The sequence below is a fragment of the Dermacentor albipictus genome, chromosome 5 (assembly GCF_038994185.2).
Source record: "Dermacentor albipictus isolate Rhodes 1998 colony chromosome 5, USDA_Dalb.pri_finalv2, whole genome shotgun sequence".
Lineage (NCBI taxonomy): Eukaryota > Metazoa > Arthropoda > Arachnida > Ixodida > Ixodidae > Dermacentor > Dermacentor albipictus.
In genome coordinates this window covers 57,143,029-57,166,113 of record NC_091825.1, presented here as the reverse complement: position 1 = coordinate 57,166,113, position 23,085 = coordinate 57,143,029, and the positions used below count along the sequence as shown (strand labels likewise).

Here is a 23,085-nt window from a genome sequence, read left to right as displayed (position 1 = left end):
TTGCTCTCACGGCTTCCTCATTAGAAGGGGAGCCCTGTAGCGCTCAACTACGTGCCACAGAGATCCGATCAAGAAGATGGCGACGACACACCCAGCAGGCTGCGGGGCCCGAGCAGTGGAATCGCTGGCTGCAAGATCAAAGGCGAGCGGCACTTGATCCCGCTCCTGCCTGGTTGAGCAAGCCCTGGTAAAATATAATTTGTGTACGTCATGCACTGCATGTGGGGTTTTTCCTTGCCATCAAGCTCTTCCAAGCAGCATGCAATCTAACCAGAAGGAACCATTTAATAATCATAGGGGACCTCAACGCCCATGACACAAGCTGCGGCCACTCGCCCGCAGGTGCAAGAGGGAGAACTATCGTCAATTCAGCAGAGGACCTACATCTCCCGCTGCTCACAGATCCAGCCATCCCTACGTGAGTCGGCAACAGTGTAAATAGGGGCAGAATGCTTGACCTAACGTATATCATATGGAGACAGGACTGCACCTGGCCATATCAACAGGAGTCACTAGGAAGCGACTACTGTACACTGCATACCAGTGTAAATGCAGGGGTCGTGAGAAGACAAATAAGACAACTCAAAATATCTGACTGGGCTGCTTTTCGCGCAGAAAGTGAGGAACGCCTCAGCAACATAACCACCCTCAGAGAATGATGTCAACCGTTAACGAGGTCCGAAACCAGTGCACAAAACGGGTACAACGGGCGGTACACATACCAGAGGTAGACGAGTATCTTCTACGGCTCTGGGAAGCCATACACGGTCTCGTCAAACGCTGGAGACAACAGAAGCATAATGGAAAGTTAAACTGAAAATCTCAAAAAAAGCTGACAGTCACTTCTGCTTAGGCTAAAGAGGATGAAGGGGAAACTCTGCCCGTTCACGAGACATCCATTACAATAGTTGAGATCGTCAGTCGAATGCCTTGTTACGTCCTGTTGTTTTCTCCCACCAAAGGTCTTAGGCTCGAGTGTAATAACCACCGCTACCGTAATAAACTGCCCCTTAATTACATTCACCCTAATTCACACTAAAGGTCGTGGGTTCGACTCTCGACTTTCATGATGTCAGCTAGAATCCAACTTGGAAATGTCGCCAGTTCGCCCATATCTCCAATTCGGTTTTGTGCTCGGGTGCCCTAATGAACATCACCTTAGTAACAAACGTCGTGGGTTCGACTCTCCACATTAACGATGTGAATTGGATACAATTTGGAGGTATGACCGGTTAGCCCATACCTTCAAGTTAATTCGCTTGAAGTTTTGTACCATAATGCCGGGCGTCGGAATTTTCCGCCCGTGAGCCATCTAAAGCTGTCTCCCTGCTAACAGCCAATGCCTACACCACCCAAACCTGAACTGGCAGTATTACAGCACATTAACTGGCACATTCAATACAGCGTGCACTTGGAATTTGCCTTCAAGTTCAAAAGCGAACCCAATAAGGCACTTGTGAGACTTCTTCGCACCTTCGAAGGTACGGAAGCTCAGCTACTCGAAAAAGCACGTGAGAAATGCTTCGCAAACCACCTACCCACCGGCTACATGGGGCAGTATAAAGGTGGAGCAAACTCCACACTCCACAAGCTCAATGAATCTGGGAGCTGATCGCATAGAACAAGCTATCATTGGCAACCTTGGCAACGAAGTAATTCGAGAATTCACGAAATTTCTAAATGACCGTAGGTAGGCGCAGACGGTACTGCCAGAATAGAAGCCTGCGGGTAATACTCATTCCCTAACGAGGCAAGAAACTCCACTTTGACAATTTCAGAGAGATATCGCTTATATCTCGCCTTGATAAGCCATATGAAAGGATCCTAAGGCAGAAACTCCAAAATTACATGGAAGAGAGATTTGTACCCATACACGATGTTTGCTTTCAGGCCAAAACTCTCGACACCGGACTCCTCGAACTTCAGGAAGAACCGTCAAGAACCTCGCAACCCGAGGGAAACACATTGTCATGGCCCTCGACATCAAGGAGGATTTTCCCAATGTTAGCCATGAGGTCACCCTAACTGGACTAGACAACTTCAACTGCAGCAAGTGCATCCACGGCAACGTAAAAGCAATCCTCTCAGACAGAACATCTACTGCATATCACAATGACCGCAAATAAAGACGGGGACAACGGGAGAGAACACATAAACAACACGGGCGGTCAATTTGCGGTCAATATGATATGCAGTAAACACCAACTACGCCAAACTGAAGGTCTTCTGGAGAACATCTACAATCGGCCTGAACGATGCCCACACAAATACCTTCCAAGTCCCTGGGCAGCACACGCGAATTACACCCAAGGCACGTAGTGTACATAGACGCAATCACACACGATCCCACACAAAGGCGTAGAGTGGCCACGGTCATCAATGCAAACCTTCGCAATCTCACAAGTGGCTCAAAAAACAGGCGCACCGCCGTTACTGAAGATGAGAGCTAGCTGTCGCTATAGCAGCAGCGGAGGGCTTCAGAATCGGCAAATGTCTAAATATTCTAATTCCCAAGACACCTGAGGGCATGTCCTGAACGGCATAATAAAACACCACGCATTCAGTGCAGTCGTCGAGACAACAGGTAGCGCGAAACACTGGACAACACAACCAGAGCCGATTGAAGGCAAGGTTCTATAGGTGTCATGACATGCAGGGATAGGGGGTACAAAAAAAGGAGTTGGTAGCTCAAAAGTAAATTTATTTATTTATTTATTTATTTATTTATTTATTTATTTATTTATTTATTTATTTACACATACTGCAACCCTAAGAGAGTTATCGCAGGAGTCGGGTACAAAATCAATGGTGCCACACACACAGCAAAAGGGGGTACACAAATCAAAGGTAGAAAGCAACACACTAGTCTAAGAAATATATTGAAAAAGAAAAAGCTGGTCTCAATACATACATGCATGCATATAAAGATAGTGAATGCTACATTGTCCCAGGAATCACGGGCATCAGCCAGTGATTGCCTTAACAAAGTTATCATATGTCAGTTTTCGTATGCCAGGGGGAAGTTCGTCCTACAATTCGGTGGATATTGGAAAAGACTATATTCGAATTTGTCACTGCGGCAGTACAGAGGTGTTATATTTAGAGGGTGAAAGTTCCGTGTATTAAAAGCTTTAGCAAACGTAATGTATTCCAAGGATGAGCAACGTTCAGAACTAACGGTGGTGTAAAACAGTTCAAGACTTTCTATATTACGCCGCTCTACTAACGATGAGAGTTCAAGGGAGGCTCAAGGGAAGGAGGATTAGAAGAGAGGGAGGACTCCTTGTCGTAACGCCAGTATATAAATTGAAGAGCCTTTTTTTGGACAGATTCGAGTTTCTTTATGTCGGATATCAGGTATGGATCCCAAATGGCACACCCATAATGCAAGATGGGCCGCACTAGGGTTTTATAATTGAGCAATTTTGTTTCCTTAGGGGCTGAACGCAGAGAAGGCTTTAGGTAACCTAAACGCACTATAGCTTTAGGACAGGTTGCGTCAATATATTTGCAGTAGGATAAATTGTCTGCGAATAGAATGCCAGGGTACTTACTTATATTGAGAGACGTTTTATAGAGGAATACCATTGAAACAATAAGGAAGACGCATTTGCATAGTACGTGTCGAGAAGGACATAAAAACAGTTTTGCGAAAATTTATGTTCGTCTGCCACTCGTTACACTAGTACAAAAGTTCGAAAATACTTTATTCACAATGGCGTGACCTTACTGGTCATGGGGTGATAGATAACGCAGTCATCGGCGTAAAGTTCTATTTTAGTTGGTAGCACGTTCTTCAGTAGGTCATTTATATACAGAAGGAGGAGAAGCGGGCCTAAATTTGAACCCGGCGGAGCATCAGAGGCAAAGGCCAATATGGGGTGTTTGCGGAATCGAAACAAACGTATTGCGACCTTTCTGAGAGAAAACTAGAGACACAGGCAACTTGGCTAGGATTCTTTAAAATACTATTTAGTTTCGGTAATATTATCGAATGTACAACTGTACCAAAGGCTTTAGAAAAGTCTACGATATGGCGTCGATGTGAAGGCCCAGGTCAGGTGCGTGGCAGATGTCATGAGCCAATTCAGATGTTTGCGTAATGGTCCTGAGGCCACTGCGAAATCTATGCTACAAGGGTGTTAAAATACTGTTGGCCTCAAGAAACTCAAGAATATGTTTGTAGACGACATGTTCTAAAAGTTTACTGCAACTGGAGACTAACCAAATCGCCCTCTAGTTGAATACTTCCTGATTACTCCCAGGCTTGTCCAAATGTATAATTTTCGCCACTGTCCAGTTTGATGGAACAGTACTTGTTTTCAAGGATTTATAAATATCACTCTAGGAAACCCGCTGGGCCAGAGACCATGTCGTATGAGAAAGGAATTATGAATGTTATCAGAACCACAACCCTTTTTAGAATCTAAGTTTAAAACTAAGCTCAGACACCTCACATAGATACACTTAAGTTATGAATAGCAAGCCGCGATTCTGAAGTGAAAGGAGAGATTTCAAAGAGGCAGGCGGACATGGTAACTCAAAAGTATACAATCCGAGTACCCGAAGAAACCACTCCAAAGTCCACCGGCTATTGCAAATGAGCATTCTCCTTTAGTTTCACACTACAGGGGAACCCGGATACGATACCCTCTCCCACATAAATCCCTCACGAGGGCGGATGGCGCTGACCGGAGACAGCTACAGGCAGGAACCTTACCCAACCTAAACCTACCCAGTAGAATGTACCCCATCAGATAGGCAGATGACTGCATGGGTGTAGTCAAAATCCCACCTTGTTTGACACCACTTGAGAATTCCAACATATAATAGTAGTCCCCTAAATTATAAATGTAATTGCGGTGCGATGGGAGGCACTGCTGGCCAGCGACCGCTGCTAGGACCAAAGTAATCTGCTGCAGCGAGCCCGAAGGCAAGCCGAGTTTCTTGGAGCCCTCGACAGAGGGCTCCACCCCTGCTAAACCTAGTAAAGAGTATCCAAGAAGACCCAGGCATACTTCCGTAAAAGACACTGTAAATACCGACCAATAAACGATTTTGACGATCATAATTAAAATTGACCAGCACATGGCTTCGGTATACTTTTTCCCTTTTTTTTCATTTCACCTCCTTTGTTTCAGCTTCACTGCTTTGCTGTATACTTAGACCTCGTTCGAATAAACACGTTTCAGTAAGCGCTTCTGTGGAGGAGATGTATTGTGCCCGTTTTTTTTTTTTGCGCTGCTTTACAATGGATCTCTGCCAATTAGCCCACCTTTAATTTTTTGTTGCAGCAACTCACGCCTGCGGAAACTAGCTTCTCCGTGAATCGGTGATGCTTTAAGGAATGTGACCATGCTAGTAGGTGTTGATCCACGAATCTCCGCGAATACCTTAAAGGACATGCTAAAGCTCTCAGTTGCTTACTGACACGTATTACGCACATCGATAACGCCTCTGTGCGACTGCTTACCGCAAGATCATTGGCGCCCCCAGGGTTGATACCATTGGCGGCTCCAAACTGTTTGAGTCGTAGGTAGTAGATCTGGTGGTCCATCGCGGCGGGGAATAGACGCGCGGCCAACATGACGCATGCAGCCGGCTTGCTGGGGGCAGGAAAGCCCTTCACTGCCAGGTGACCTTTAATACTGAGGGTCGCCATAACTTGCATATAAATGTTGAGAATGACGGGGAAGTTTGGATCCCTGCAAAAAGGAGCGTACGGTGAGCACATATCCGTCACGCCTCCTCGTCAAAGTCCTTTACGGAAAGAAATACTGACAGGCGATTGGAAAAACATACCTTTGTGAAAATATTCCCTTAGAGTAAACGTAATAAAGCTGTGGTTGCTTACTGACTTTCGCGTTGCATTGCCTAGCAAGCGGACGCGGGATCGAATCCCGGCTGCCGCATTTTGATGGAGGAAAAATGCGGAAACGCCTTTGTACCACGCCTACGGCGCCCGTTAAATAACCCCGGGTGATCAAAACTGTGTTTATTTAAGAATGTGCTTGATTACTTGAATTAACGTTTTCAGACTCCACTGACGTGCGCTAAGCAGCAGAGCAATGACATATAACTCGTTCCGGGCAATTTATTCATTAAAATTATGCGGCGGTGATATTTGTGAATGCAGTGCCCGCTCCCTTTGAGCAGCACCGCTACAGTGCACTAAAAAATGAGGGTAGCGTGCTCACTGCGCACCAGCAGAAACGGGGAGCGGTGAAGCCAGCGATGTCGACATGGAGACGGGGCTGTCCATTCAAATTGACGGTGCGACGCGTGGTGAGCCACAGGGAAAGTGTAGCTTGCTATACATGCAAAGGGGAGACGGCGCAAACATGGACAGCGAGCAACGCGGCGCCGAAGCCCAATCGGAAAGGCCGCGCTCGCTGACGCTACATTGATCGCGATGGTACGATAACTGGCTAGAAAAATTGCCGAAAGGCTCAACGCCGCTACCCTATTGGCGCGAGCTTGTGAATCCATCGGAAGTTCGGCCGCTTGTCCAGGAAGCCGGCATGCGCTGTGCATCTCAGTGCGCCCAAAGGCAGTATTGTGGTGCTGCAACTGTTTTCGTGATAGCATTCTTTTAGGGTTTTTTTTGGAAATATCACTTGCTCTTGGTCACTACTGCAAGAAAACAGAACATGCGGCAATCACAGATGCCAATAAATTTTGGTTGAACGCACCTTTTACGGTGAAAAAATATACGCACCAGCCTGACATACTTGTCAAAATGCACCTTTCTTCCAGAAACCTGTACGCTTCTCATCGCGGTTTAGCGCCGGGATTATGATCTATTCTTTGCAATATCTGCAGTCATCACATGTTTATTGTCTCATCATTCTCATCATCATCATCATCAGCCTATTTTATGTCCACTGCCAGACCAAGGCCTGTCCCTGCGATCTCCAATTACCCCGTCCTGCGCCAACCGATTCCAACTAGCACCGGCGAATTCCCTAATTTCACCGCTCCACTTAGTCTTCTGCCGTCCTCGACTGCGGTTCCCTTCTATTGGTACCCATTGTGCAACCGTAATGGTTAAACAGCTATCTAACCTGCGCAATACATGACTTGCCCAGCTTCATTTTTTCTCTTAATGTCAATTAGAATATCGGCTATGCCCTTTTGCTCTCTGATCCAAACCACTCTCTTTCTGTCTCTTAATGTTATGCCTAGCATTCTTCGTTCCATCGCTCTTTGCGCGGTCCTTAACTTGGTGTCAAGCTTCCTTGTCAATCTCTAAGACTCTGCCTCTTATCTCAGCACCGGTAAAAGGCATTGATTGGACACCATCCTTTTCAATGATAATGGTAAGCTTCAAGTCAGGAGCTGACAATGTCAGCCGTATCCAATCCTACGCAATTTTTTTCCTTCTGATCATCAGGGTTCCCTGTGATTAGTTGTCTTAGGAAAACGTACGCCTTCACATAATCTAGAGGCTGACAGCATCACCAACATATTTATCATTATTTTTGTCTTCTGCATATTAGTCTTCAACCCCATCCTTGCACTCTCTCGGTTAAGGTCCTCAATCATTTGCTGTAACTCGTCTGCAGTGTCGCTGAATAGAACAATGTCATCGGCAAACCGAACGTTGTTGAGATATTCGCCGTGCATCCTTACTCCTAAGCTTGCACAGTTTGATAGCTTGAATACTTCTTCCAAGCACGCAGTGATTAGCTTTGGGGAGATTGTGTCCCTGACCCCGTTCTTTAAAGGTATCTTCCTACTTTTCTTGTGTAGAATTAAGGTAGCTGTGAAATTTCTGTAGATTTTTGCCAAGGTATTTACGTAAGGGATCTGTACTCCTTGATTACGTAATGCCTCTATGACTTCTGGTATTTCGACTGAATCAAATGCCTTTTCTTAATCTATGAAAGCCACATAGAGAGATTGACTGTACTGTGCGGATTTCTCGATTATCTGATTGATGACATGGATGGCACCTCTTGTAGAGCATCCCTTCCTGAAGCCAACCTCTTCCCTTGGGGAACTAAACTCCAGTGTTGCGCTTATTCTATTGGAGATAACCTTGGTGAATATTTTATATAATACCAGGAGTCAGCTAATGTGCCTTTAACTTTTTTTCAATACTTTAACGTCTCCCTTTTTGTTGATTAGTATAATGTTTGCCTTTTTTTAGTTTTCTGGGACGACAGTTTTCTTGGACGAAGTCGACAGACACATCGTATAGAGAGCCGCCCGTTTTACAATGACTATGTATCCTCCATCTTTCATCAAATTCACTGTTATTCGCACTTCCCCTCCCACTTTTCCCTGTTCCAGGTCTTGCAAGGCCCTTCTGACCTCACCGCTAGGTATAGGAGTTTCTGTATCCTGTTCATTATTGTTTCTAAAGGAGATATCCTGGCTCCTCTGGGTACTGTACAAGTCAGTATAAAATTATTCCGCTGCTTTTGCTATACCTTCGAGATTGCTGATATTGCCCTGCTTATCTTTCAGTACATACATCTTGGTTTGTACTTTGCCTAGTTTCCTTCTCAGTGATTTAGGCTGCGTCCATTTTAGCGGCTTCTTCAGTCTTTCTCACGTTATAGTTTCCACTATAACTTATTTTGCCTTCTTGATCAGTTGTGATCAGTTGTGAAAGTGTCCTTCAGTTGGACACTTTCATTCTTTGTCGTTCCTTCATTAGGTCCTTTGTTGCTTGAAAGAGCTTGCCTGCTGGTTGCCTTGGTGCCTTGCCTCCCACTTCAATTGCTGCATCTGCAGCCAGCCTAGTTACGGTTTCGTTCATTACCTCTACGTCATCTTCATCTCTCTGTTCTAAGGTGCATAGTTCTTTGCAAGTACCAGACTGAATTCGTCTGCTTTTATTCTCACTACCTCTAGACTGACCTATTTCTTCTTGTCCAATTTTACTCTTTGTCTGGTCGAATTGAGGCGAATCCTAGCCCTCACTAGTATGTGGCAGCAACCATGAAGTTAAGTTCATTTCTTCTTTCGCCATTAGGGCTTTTCCTGGTCCACTTTCTGCTGCTACACTTCCTGAATAAGGTGCTCATTATTCGAAGCTTATCCCTTCCTGCGAATCCTACCAGCATCTCTCCTCTAGCCTTCCTAGTATCTACGTTATGGTTGCCAATAGCTTGTTCGCCAGCCTGCTCTTTCCCCACTTTTGCATTGAAGTCGCCCATTACTACAGTATACTGAGCTTGCACTTTTCTCATTGCTAATACATCTTCAAAAACTGATCTGCTTCCTCATCATCGTGACTGGATGTTGGAGCTTAGGCTTGTACTACCTTTAATCTATACCTATTATTAAGTTTGATTACGGCTACTGCTGCCTTCTCATTAATGCTGTAGAATTCGTCAATGTTGCCCGCTATGTCTTTATGGATTAGGAATCCCACCCCATATTGCTTCTTATCTGGGAGACCTCTGTAGCAGAGGAAATTGCAGTTATTCAGCAATGTATGAGCTTCACGAGTTCTTCTAATCTCACTAAGGTCGATGATCTGCCAAACAATGTCTCATATGTTCATCAGAGAGTCCTGGTAAGCTGGCTTTACTCGATTGAGTGCGGCGGGTACAGGTTGATAGGTTCAGTTTGCATTGGCGGTCTGTCCGCACCCAGGGATTGTTAGCACTTTCTGCTGCGTTACAGGTCTGACCGCTGCCTCGGTCAGGTGCTCCGCAGCTGCTGGGGACTGAGCGTCATGGGTTAATTGTAGGAATCATCAGGGAGGTAGTGGACGAATACTGCACCAGGGAGGCCAATTCCTCTTCTGGTGAGGGAGTGTCTTGTTCAAGCTTAGTGGGCCTCCCTAATTTTGTAGTACCTGGATTAGCATAGCCACACTCGCTCTCGGCATCTTTTGCTGGTGTAAGGCGTCACTCCAAGCCTGCAGATGTGCACTAGAGGAGGTGAATTGTTCAAGCTCACCACCGCCATATAAAAAAAAATCTTATAGAAGGATTCGAACTTCCGGCTATGGTAACTGAGCATTCGACATAGCTCAGTCAGATAATCCCGTATGCGGCGAGGTTACCTTATAGCCAACAGGTACAGCCCAGAGGGCACTACATGTCACTGGCAACTCAATAGACAACGATTTCTAAGCGCTTCTGGCCTTGTAGTTCCAGAATGCTCGCTTGCGCAGGCGGCCGTGAACTCGGCTAAGCAAACTATACAGGCGTTCCAACTGCCCAAAAAGAGTAGGGGGCAAAATAATGGTGAAAGTGGTCGCTCCTTTCATCCGAAAGGTGACGGGACACGGGGTACTTCCATCTTGTACTACGTCAAAACGCCGAGTCGTCGAGAGTAGATAGCAGCGCTGTCATATGCACATACGTATATATACGAGGAAAGTTTCGCTCCCGAACGAATTGGTAGACTCCACCACCGGATTCTCTGCGACACCCATACCGCTACTCGCGTTTAAAATAATACGTGCACGATGCGCTCGCTTCGATCACAAAATTATCTATTACTGCTATTTCGCCGTGGGGCACTGTGTGCCGTTTCATTTTTGTCTGCAGTGGAAAGGTTTCAGCAATGCCACCCTGTCTGTCCCCAAGAGCCCATGCTTGTGTAAAGCAAGAAATAATAATCTGCGAGTTTACTTACGCGTTTTAAGGAGCTAAAAAACTCACCGCCCAAGCGCTCCGTACAGATGGTTATTAACCAGCGAAGCTGGAACGTTGGGCCCCGATATTTATCTCTATGTTAATCCCGAGGGTTCATTAAACGACGACTTGGTAGGATGCCAGATCCTCTTTACGCCGTTGCTGCTAGCGATCGGCTGCACGAGCCTGTTCTTGTGCCCGTACTGCAGCGTCGGCACGGCGTAAACGAGCTCGTTCTCGGTTCTGCTCGCGGTGCTGCTGATCGAAAGCTGCCTGCTCATTTCGTTGGGGACGAAATGCGAAAACACCCGTGTACTTAAATTTAGGTGCACGGTAAAGAACACCAGGTGGTCAAAATTTGCGGAATGCTCCACTACAGCGTGCCTCATAATCAGCAAGTGGTTTCGGCACGTAAAACCCCATAATTCTTTTACACTCAACAAAATAAGGAAATGGCCGTCGAGCTTCGAATCCTGGAACGTCGTCCTCTTCTTTTTCTCCTCCTGTCAGGTGCCATCCATCCGATTCTCGAGCACGAGCGGGTGGTCTGTGAGCACGTCGTGTGGGCACGTGGGGCGCGGAGTTGCCTTGCGGTGCGTTGCTTCACGGTTGTAGTGCGGCGGCTCTTTGGGACACAGCTAAGATGCGGCAGCCGCGTTTTCGTTCTCGTTATACTGGCAGCATTAGTTCCCTTCCGAAGAAGCATCGTCCCTATGCGTAGAAAAGGCCCAGAGAGGCCAACAGTTAAAAAAAAACATAGCTCAGGGTATGGCCGGTGCTATTCGTCGCCACAAGTACCAAATCTGCTTTCAATGCCTTTGTAGTAAGCTTTCATTCTTGCTACGAGTACTTCTGGGCGAGTCCTACGTCGTGTGGAGCACATTTCGCCTTTATGAATTGCCTCGTAGTTTAAGGGGTTTAGTCGGCGCAGTACTCAAGATGGGCCGAAATAAAGGCGCAGTATCTTTTCCGAAAGGCCGGGCGTACGCATAGATGTTCATACCCGCACTCTGTTTCCAGCATTCTACTGCACATCTCTTCACCTTAGGTTATACTGGTTTGCATCGACGCATTGCCGTTGTATGATGCGGTGCCTTGCTAATTGTTATGCGCCTTGTGCCCTCTTTGTGTATTTAATAACGTCAGGGTCGTCTTCGCTGATGTTCACTGGTAATATCGCGGCAAGTGTCGTTGTTATGCGGACCGACCGTAAACAACTTCAAATGGCGTGAAATGTGTCGTCTCGCACTACAGTATTGTACGCAAATGTAACGTATGGCATAATACTGTCCCACGTTCGATGCTTTATGCCTACGTATATCGAGATCATGTCGGCGAGCTTTCTATTGAGCTGTTCCATCAGGCCGTTTGTCTGCGGATGGTATGCCATAGTTTTTCTATAATCAGAATGTGTTAGTTTCATAACAGACTGCAACAGGCGGTCCATAAAAGCTGTTTCTTTGTCTATTATGACACCTTTAGGTGCACCAGGTCGTAATACTGTGTGTTACGAAAAACTGATCCACTTCAATGGCGGTTCTTTTGTGATAGAAGTACTCTCGGTATACCGGGTCAGACTAGCCGTTGCTTCCACAATGCACCGCTTTCCTGAGGACGAAACAGGAAATGGCTGAAGTAAATTCACTCCTATCTATTCAAATGTTATTTGCTGGTGGCTGTATTGGCTGCAGAAGGCCTGCTGGTTTGAAAAGCGGTGTTTTGCGCATTTGACAATCTCGGTACGATTTGAAATACTCCTGCACTGACTTCATCAGCTTCGGCAAGTAATATTTGCGCAAGGGTTGGGGCATTCTCGCCAGAGCACTACTAACGCCTAAGTGACCAGCTGAAGCGTCATCATGGCAAGCTTCTAAAATCTCAGCTCATGGCGATGAAGGCACGACAATTAGAAATGTCTCGCTACTGGGTTCGAAGTTTCGTTTGTAGAGGATGTTGTTCTTGAAGACATAAAAACAAAATCCACAGACGTAAACTCGAGGAAATTTCACTTGTCGAACCTCCAGATTCTGGACGAGCAGAAGAGCTTCCCAGTCAGCACGCTGATGATGAGCCATTTCAGATGTGTTCACAGCCCCAAGGAATGAGAAATGTCTTGCTCGTGTGGAGACGTATTTCAGGAGGCGTATATTCGATTCGTGCGCGTGAAAAGCAATCAGCATGATTTTGCTTGAGACAAGACTTGCAAACGACCGTTATTTCATATTCCTGTAGACGCAAGCTCCATCTTGCGAGTCTTCCAGAAAGGTCCTTGAGGTTCGCCAGCCAGGACATTTAATTATGGTCGCTGATGGCCCAAAACGATCTGCCGTACAAGTAACACCGGAACTTGATGATGGCCCACATAACCGCCAGGCATTCCTTTTCTGTAGCTGAGTGATTTGTCTCAGCTTTCGATAGATTGGGACATGCATGTGCAATCACTTTTTCTCTCCACTCTGCCACTGTTACTCCCGTTGGTGTAGATGCCTCTTTCAGCATAGTCATCGAAATGGGCAAGTATGCACGGACTCTGCGAATGCCGCAGCTCAGAAAAGGAGTCTTGTTCTTTCTACCACAAGAAAGCAACATTGAAGGAGTCCGGGCGGACCCCTTCAGCACTGACAATGTGTCGGACAAAAGCGGAGCTGGTCACAACCGCATTGTCATGCGAATGGCATCCATAACTGCTCTCAGTCGCTGCATGTGCTGCTCGAATGTAGTGGAAAGGACCACCACATCATCAAGGTAGGCGAAGCACGACTGCCATTTCAGTCCGGAGAGAACAGTGCCCATCAACCGCAGGAAGTTGGCGGATGCGGAACACAGACCAAATTGAAACACTTTAAATTCGTACAGATGCCGTTCCTTCGCGATTTCGCTGGTCCAATTTTCTTTGACAGTACCCGCTTTTAAGATCCAAAGCAGAGAAGAACTGAGTATCGCGTATTTTCTCAAGGTGTCGTCGATGTGTGGGAGGAGATATGCATCCTACTTCGTGACGAGATCTCATGAGTTGCCTGTAATCAATACAAAAGCGTAGGGTGTTTTTCTTTTGTTTAAACACCGGGAATGCCCACGGGCTATTGAATGGCTGCATTACGTCGTCCTTGAGCATTTCCTGTACTTACCTTCATATCGCTTCCCTTTCTTTTGGAACCACTTGGTACGGGTAATGGCACACTGGTTTTATAGGTTATTCGACCCAATGCGGTGTTTTGCAACCTGCGTACGCTGGACTTTCGATAAAGTAGAGAAGTATTCAGCGAACTCTTTGACCAAGCTCACAATCACATGGGTTTGTGGTGATGACATCTCTCGATCAATATCGATAGATGCAAGGATACTGTCTAAAGCCACAGAGGATGGTGATGGTGTATGGAGAGGTGATACATCCGTAACTTGTACATATTCATGAAGAGTTGCTATGGCTGTTCGCTTCACCACGTGTTGTGCTTCATTGCCAAAGTTGGTCAAGAAGACATCCGCACATCCGTTACGCAGGTAAACAGGACCCTTGCCACGCATACTTGCTTTTCCAGTAACACCCTGACATGTCCATCTGCAAGCGCCTCATATTCGCTAAATGCATCACTCCTTACAACTAGTGACACTGCACCATGCCGGCACCGTCAAGTGTTCACCCACAATATTGACACGTTTATTTATCTTTATCGGGCGACCACGTTTCGCCGCCTAACAAATGTAATCGCACAGCGCGGGACGGGCCTGCATGTATCCGAAGTTTCTGGAAAGTTATCGATGCTTCTACCCGGCTGTCTGTTGTCGCCGAACCTTATGTTATCTGATTTCATCGCGTGACGCGAATGGTGCAGAACTTTGTGGAAGGCATGCGGGTCCGAATCATTAGTCTGGAACATTCGACGACTGCTGTATAAAAGCCGACGCGCTTGACCCATAGAGAAAGAAATTCAACAAGAGGGGACACTCTTCAAAAACTGGCAACAGGAAACACGTCACGCCTAGTTTCAACAACGTCCGTTAGTTGACGCGAGCATCAGAAAAAAAGAATGTGAAATAAACTTCCAGACAACGTTTTATTTTTTTTATTCCTTCCCACTAAAAGTGAAAAAGTTTTGCGTGTAAATGAACTTATACTTTGCAACTTTCTGTTGCGTTGCCAGCAACAAGCTAGCGGCATGCCAGACGCGCGTGCATACGTCATGCGATGCAGACAAGCCGCAGGAGTGAGCGAGGCCGGTCGTACGTGAGAAGCTCGCGTGCTCGGCGACCCGTCTGTTTTGGATATAGCCCATTTTATTGGGCTCCCGGCCTTCTCTATGCTTCTCTTGCATGTCGTCTGCATTTCGACACGGCACCACTGCTCTACTGGACTACGGAAAGGTGAGAATTTGTGTTTGACAGTGTGCGGCGCATTTTAATCACATTTAGGCTTAGTTCGAGTGGCGCAGTTAGCGAAAAACAGCACCGCCGTCCTGGCGCAGTTAATTTGAGTTAATGCCTCGTCCTGGGAGATGTTTGCGACGCTTTCTATGAGCCCCAACATTACTGTAACTTATTTCGGTAGTTTTTGGGCACGCTTGCCGCGCCCGGCTTATTGACGCAGTAAGCGAAAACCGGCTCGGCCATGTGACGCATTTGCGCGTGTGCATGCGTGTACTACGTCGTAGCGCCTAAGACAGACAAGTACTCGCGCATTATGTGGCCCCCAACATTATTGTAACTAACGTCGTTATATCTGGGGCAGTTTAGAAGCACGGTTGCCGCGCCCGGCTTATTGACGCAGTTAGCGAAAAGCAGCTCGGATGTGTGCCGCAGTGAGTTTCGTGTGTATACTGAATCTTACTGGTAGAAGTTCGTGACGCATTTCTCTGACCCGAAAAAGTATTGTAATTTATTTGGTAACTTTTCGGGATATATTGAGGCTCGCTCGCCGCGCCTGGGGTTGTGAAGCTGTTAGCAAAAAAGCAAGCCGGCCATAGTGAGTTAGTTTTGCGTGTACTGAATTTTAGTGGGACAAGTTTGCGACGCATTTTATAGCCCTGCAACAATATATACCTTATTTCGGTACTCGCGCTTCTCGAAAACGCGACGAGCGATTGCCGAGAGTGATAACACGGGAGTGTTGCATGCGCCGGCAGGACGCGTAAAAGATAACACGGAGGAGCTCAAGAACATGACATTTATGTATTCTGAGCGACTGAAAACAGGCTTTGCACCCACGAGTCTGACTTGAGTGCGATTAGAAGGCATTCTGCGAGCGTGTAACATGGTCTGGCTGAGCCTGTGTTGTAGCCACCTTTGTGTACTTGGCCTACCATCCTGTCGACTGAGGCCAAGTTGTTTTGGAAACGCGCAGTCACCCGTGTATTTGTGCACTTAAAGGGCAGGAAATAATGCCCTGGAAAGGAGGGGTGCTTGAAAATCGTATGTTCAGATTTTATGGCATTGTTTGGGAGGACTCTTTGCTGCGAAATGTACGTAAAAGTAAATTTATCTGTAATGCCACTCATTCACCACTTACGCGCGTTTCGCCTCTACACGCAATACTCCTGTTAGGTCAATATACCGAAATGATACATGCTTGTAATTTACTTTCTTTCAGCTGATGGCATCCGGTGGAGCATCGTACGCCAACGACTGCTGCTTACCTGGTGTCACAACTTTGGATGAATGCAGAAGCCCAGAACGAGCATTTACATAGAGCATAATAAACATTTCATCATTTCAGAAGACGTCTTTCGTTTTCTTTATGAAATTGCACCTAACAGGTTCGGCGCAGTCTTGTAAAGGTCAATCGCAATCATTTCTACTAAATTATGAAACGATTCCACGCCAAGGCCACGCGAGGTTCAGCAGAAGCGAAAAAAAAAATGCCGCGCCGAGCAGCGGAGCCGGTGCGGCGCGTACCAACTGGTGTTGAAAACGCGCGCGCCCAAAACCGAAACCGGAAGAAGTCGACAACATCCGCTTGGTGTGCTACAGTCAATTCGGCCGCTGGGCTCTATGGGAGTGTCCGCTTTTGTTGAAATTTTTCTCTATGCTTGACCCGCTGATCAGATTTTCGACGATCGCCGACTGTGCTCGCCGCTCTCGTTGTGCTTTAAGTGTAGCCTGTTCTGTGGGCACAGCAGGGGGGGACACTCCGTATGGCTCCGATTGGCCGTTTTCGAGCAGACGCTCTTTCGACGCTAGCGCCAAGGTCCCCTTCAGTTACGGCCCTAACCAATGGGTGACGCAGAAGCAAAATGGCGGCGCACATGATTGTTTACGTTGTCATGGCAGCAGTAACAGCAGCCGCGTAGCACTTTCTTTCCCAAACGTGTTTCTTTTTGTTTTTATTATGCCGACCCGCTCCACTCCCTTTCGTCCACGCCGCGCGCACCGCTCACTTTTTTTTGTTTTTACCCGTAAGCGGCGCATTTTTTTTTTATATAGCGCCCTTGTTACGGCGCGCCACGTGCCGTGGTCTATACGTTGGCAAGCACGCAGTCTTGCCCATACTTATATTATACCAGCATGTGCCGGCACATAAAAAAAAATCCACTTCCAACACAACAGATGTTTAGTCTCGCTTTATTGACTTCGTTTCCGAAAACAGATTTTTCTTACAACGTGGTGTGTTACACGCTCAAAAATGAGCAAATGTGAAAGGTGCATGACATATACAAGAGTACTAAAGACAAAAGTTCACAGATGGTGAAATAACAAAAGAAAGCGGTAGAAAACGCGAAGGTCGTTTCATGTACACACATAAAAAAACAAGATTTTTATATAACGTCCTCGAGACCTAAATGTAGACGAGCTCCTGATATGTGCACTAAGATATTGCACAAAACTGGACGACGTGTATGACAGTCATGACAACTATAAAAAGGGAAAACTCACTGGTAATGGCAAAAACAATGACACGCAAAATACCTGAAAGATTGAATAAAATGCTAACATTGTTTGATTGAGAGCCATACCAAAAGAAAGCTTACTTATAAATCTGCACGAAAGTATACGAAATGCGTGACATGTTCATTACTGCTGATCAAATTGAAAAAAACATGGCAGAAACAAATAACATTGTACTAAAAACTGAAACACACATTATCACATTATTTTGCACTTGGCCAAACTTGAGTAACGGTGGCAAGGGGTACAGAAGGTAGTCGGCTTTTGCAGCAGCACATAGAAGACATTCGCAGAAAGGTTTATTTCTCAATCAAACACCAGGTAAAACAAGCCAGCACGACTTTTCTTTCTACCCGAATGCAATGCTTAGCAATAAAATTACGTCACTTAAGGCACCAAGTCGTACCTACTGTGCTCTCCTATGTATAATAAACACGAACTGCAAAAATCTGCATGTAGGACAATTGCAATGCTCATGCTTTCCAGAAGAAAAAAAAGCGCATCATACGTACACATGGAGGTTGTTCACGTGGTTTTCCCATCGGGGGTTACTGAGATAGTACACAAACACTAACAGTAATTTTTCAGCTGCTAGTAGGTTTGTAGAACGTGATACACAGAAAAAGCAATGAGCGCGGTATGGAAAGCTGGGCAAGTTACTGAAGTTGCAGAATGAGACTTGGCACAGAAAAACACAAGTCATAGACCAGGTGACAATGAGAAGGAACATCTATTTGTCAGCTTTCTCTACCGGGAAGAGGCAAGTGTAGCACAATCAAGGTGCAACGACGTCCGGAGCCTCATGGAGCACACAAATGGACAGGGCTGTGTCCGTGTACATGCGCCTTCTGATGTCCTTGGGTCTCAGCGCTCACCTGTTGTCTTTAGGCATCCGGAACAACCTTGCAGGACTTGTTTTTGAGGTATTTGTGCACCACTGCACGATGCACGAGCGGTACGAGTCGTGAGACGGGCGAAACATCGCGGAGCACAAGCACACACCTACCGAGGACCGCAGAACTGACGAAGCTAGCCACGTCGGTCAACGCACAGCAGCGCACGCATCTCGATGACAGCCGATAACAAAAAATCGTTACGTAGCGGACGAAGCGGCGGCCGGGCCGGCGGAGACGACAGGGCGGCCCGGGCGCGTAGACAGTCGAAGGTGAGGGAGTTGCGAGGTGTTTACGAGAGAGGGCGTGGGAAGAGGAGTTGAACGGGGGAAGGGCTTGACCACTTAAATCGGCGCGCATGCGCGCGACGATCTACGAGGCCATGCAAGGGAATCGGATTTTTCGTTCGCCCATTACAGTGATGGCGCCAATTTCCTGTGCCACCAAAAACGGGGAGTGTCCCCCACCCCCTGGGCACAGCTTCGCCTAATGAAAGCTAAATTTGCCTTTCACAGTATTGCTACTGTGTTCTTTGATGTCACGACCACGTGACAATATACAGAGAGGAAATATGTGGTTGTGCCATATTAGAAATGGTAACAGCAATTTCCGTGGAAAACAACACGCGGGGTTCTTGCAAGTCGATGACGGCGCCATTTGCTTCTATAACAGTTCATAACCCAGAAGCATATCACACGAACACTCGGGGAGAACAATAAAGCTGCTGACGCAAATGAACGTGAGGCTCTAATTCACAAATTAATCGCCGCACTTTGCGTACAACATCTGCAAGTTAGGGCATCGCTGAAGGCCCAGACGTCGTTCTCCATCGCCTTACCGGCGCTCTATATACATCACCGCTTCACCCCACTTCAGGTCTTGTCGAGACCAGCACTCGGAAAACTAACTGCAGCAGTTTTTGGAGGGGAAACTGCTTCTTATCGATCTTCAAAAATTCTTCCTGTTCCCAGTTCTTCCCTGAAAATCTTCCCTGTTCTTCGACTTCTTCGCGCATGAGCTGGGGCGTTGCCTTTCTTGGATTAAACAGCGCTGGACAGCTTAATCGGCCTCGGTATTATAATATATATATATATATAAAGGAGTCCGACAAGGAGACACTATCTTTCCTATGCTATGCAGCGCTATTAAACTGGGCAGATTTAGGAGTAACGATCGACGGCGAACACCTCAGCAACCTTCGGTTTGCCGATGACATTGTTCTATTCAGCAACACTGCGGACGAGTTACAACAAATGATTGAGGACCTTAACAGAGAGAATGTAAGAGTGGGGCTGAAGATTAATATGCAAATTAACAAGCTAATATTGAATAACCGAGCAAGGGAACAAGAATTCAGGATCGCCAGTCAGCCTGTAGAGTCTGTGAAAGAATACGTTTACCTAGGTCTGCTAATCATAGGGAAACCTGACCATGCAAAGGAAATTCACAGCAGAATAAAATGGGTTGGATCGCATACGGCAGACATAGTGAGATCCTGAATACAAGCGTACCATTATCATTGAAAAGGAAGGTATACCATCAGTGCATTTTACCGGTGATAACATATGGGGCAGAGACTTGGAGACTGACAAAGAACCTTAAGAACAAGTTAAAGAGTGCGCAAAGACCGATCCAACGAAGAATTTAAGGCATAACTTTAAGATACAGAAAGAGAGCAGCTTGGATCAGAGAGCAAACGGGTATAGATGACGTTCTAATTGACATGAAGGGAGAAAAAGGCACTGGTCAGGTCTTATGATGCGTAGAGTAGATAACCGTTGGACCATTAGGGTGACAGAATGGGGACCAAGAGAAGGAAAGCGCAGTAAAAGACGACAGAAAACTAGGTGGTGCGACAAAATTTGAAATTTCCGGGTGCTAGTTGGAATCAGCTGGTGCCGGAACGGTTTAATTGGTTACCGCGAGGAGAGGCTTTCGTCCTGCAGTGGACATAAAATAGGCTGATGATTCATATTATTATGGTGATGATCTTTATCCTGCATCATTTGCATCTCAAACGGATAAGATGTCTATGTCTTGTATCGGTATTGTGGTACAACATTAAAGCATCTCTGTCCAAGTGGTACACGTCGTGGTACACGTCGTGGTACACGTCGTGGTCACGGCGGTTCTACGCGCTCCCCTGACTCTGCAACACCTCTCATTCAATGCTAGGAAAAAAAGTAACTACAAATTCAAACACCTCTTTGTGCAACGACTACAAATACAGCGTCTATGATGCGGCCAAAAATTGCGAACCTAGGGCGGGAAATGTATTGAAGCGGAACAGAGTCCTTACGTTTGGATCCAAGTGTCAAGGTATGCATCAAGGCCGAGTAGATATTTCGGATGTGCCAGCCTGACCATGCTGTCATCTTGCAGATAGTCCAGGTTAAGGTCTTTGAAGGCTTCGAAGTATTCGCTCCATTTCCATCGGTCCTTACCCTGGAGGAGAAAGAAAGGTGAACGGGGGCAGGGGAGAGAAAAGGAGAGATCCACATTAGTCGCGTATACAGGTGTTTCGTTGCACGTAATGATGCACGTGATGGTCATATGGCCCAAACTAACCGAAGCCCTCTACCACGTACTGTAGTCGGAAATTACGATGGATAGTAAATAAGTGCGTCAACCACATTGTAGTATACCAATGTGCAGCGTACTCTCTTGAAAGAGAGCAATGGTCGCATAAAGATCCTTTCCGAACTTTTCACTGAGTCGTCATAACTGCACTGCATATAAATTTTGACTTAGTGGAAGGCATAACGTCGCATTTTCATCGTTAAGTAGGCGCGAGTCACCGACCAAAACCATAAGTAAAATCAATAGTATTTGACTAATGGCGTCACCACTAACTACATATCTACTGCGACCGGAACACGGCTTGTCGAACATCCCGCCAAGAGTGGAATAGCCGTTAATAAATCAGTCATGCGTAGCAGTACACCGCATCCTGACGTGAACTGGAGTAATATCGGACAAGCAGAGGGATCAAGTGGCCCGCATTACAGATTCCCGTTTTTGATGGGAAAGCGTCAATTGGCCTTTCAGCGAAAAAGCCGATGCCTGTGTATTCTAGCAGTGAAACAGTACTTTGGCTCCAACGCCACGTCATGAGCGCACCTCAACGGAGTTCCCCTTGGCTGATACGCCATGTCACGAGCGCGCCTCAAAAGAGCAGCGCGGGCGAAAGCCAACACCTGCTGCTGCAGTAGCGCGAGACGTGCTGCGTGAAGGGAAAGGGCATTGCCGCGACGCAACGTCACCCTCGCTCTCGTTTTCGGGAGCCTGTGTTGTCCGCGCGTTTCTTGGGCGCGCGCTCTCGCGTGCGTTCCTAGTTCACTTCGGTAAGGCCAAATCAACAATTTAGACGAGGCTTAAGCTTCTCTTTTAAAGGGCCCCTTACCAGCTCTGGCCATTTTGAGCTGACAAGCGCTGTGCATACATTGCGCGATAACGATAGTGCCTGCAAGGTATTACACCACTACGGGCCGTGGAAAGATCTGAAATTTCAAACCGAACTCCGTTTTTTGCTTCTCGCGGCCGCCGCGCTCCAAGCAGGAGGATGACGTAATCGCGTCCCTGCGCCTGCGTACTCGAGTCCGCAGTGTGACATCACTCGTAGTGACACGTGGCTTCCAGAATTATTCAAGACATCTGTTATTTCTGTGGTGTGTTGCTTGAATTGACGAACTAATGTTTAGAGAAATATTACAACACACAAACGGAATGTCGGCATGTTTTTTGCTCTGTGTCTACCGAGAAACACGTCGAACGAGAAGTTGCTCCAGCTGGGCATCAGCAACACCTTCAGCGAGCTCGCCGAGGCTCTGCTGCGTACGCAAACCGCGAGACTCAGAGGCAACCCTACGGGACGAGCGCTCCTGAGGAGGTTGGGTCGGGATACGAGCGGACTGGCAGACAGATACGTGGACGTACCGGACCACCTCAGAAAAACCATTATGTGGGACCACTGCCAAAAAATATGGATCCGAACTTACACGAAAACAGGCGAAAAGCTAGGGCCGAATATGTTGAGAGAACGCTAGCCCAGCTACACAATACAGTATACACGGACGCCGCCGTATATCCACACGGAAGAGAACGCGTAGCCGCGACGGTAGTGGTTAATAGGGAAGGAAACCCGATCACGTATGCCACAGCAAAGGTCGCTGGCACAGCGGAGGCCGAGGAGATTGCCGTAGCGCTGGCGGCAGCGGAAGGTTATAGAACAGGCCGATCTCTCAACATACTGACGGACTCAAAAGAGGTGTGCAGCAACTACACGAGAGGCAGAATCAGCAAAACTGCCCTCAGAATACTCAGCGGAGCCACCTCCGCCGAGAAGGAAAAGCCCCGACACAAACTAATCTGGATCCCGTGCAACGTAGGCATAGTGGGGAACGAAAGGGCAGACAGCCTAGCTCGGGGTGAAGCGTTCCGAGCTGGGTGGTCAAATGCCCCGAAGACCCACCTACAGGCATGCGAGGGGGGATACGCAGAGACCCTGAACTTACATAGAGGAACTAGAATTAGATATCCGCCACCACACAAAGACTTCTCAAAGGAGAAAGCGACCAGCTGGCGCAGACTACAGACAAACTCCTTCCCCAACTTACACGTGCTCAATAAGATGTTTCCGACACAATACAGGGCCACCTGCCCTTGGTGCGGTGCCAAACCTACACTTTACCACATCACCTGGGAGTGCGAAC

The 23,085-nt window shown here is 46.9% G+C and overlaps 1 protein-coding gene across 1 annotated transcript in view; it reads right to left on the bottom strand.

The window, feature by feature from the left end:
* LOC135911175 (neprilysin-2-like) overlaps positions 1 to 23,085 on the bottom strand; it is a 336,673-nt gene that overhangs the window by 105,373 nt on the left and 208,215 nt on the right. The window contains exons 10-11 of the mRNA XM_070538401.1: positions 20,673 to 20,818; positions 5,474 to 5,705 (exon numbers count right to left, since the gene is read on the bottom strand). Coding sequence (XP_070394502.1) covers positions 5,474 to 5,705; positions 20,673 to 20,818 — 378 coding nt within the window. The remainder of the gene's footprint in view (positions 1 to 5,473; positions 5,706 to 20,672; positions 20,819 to 23,085) is intronic.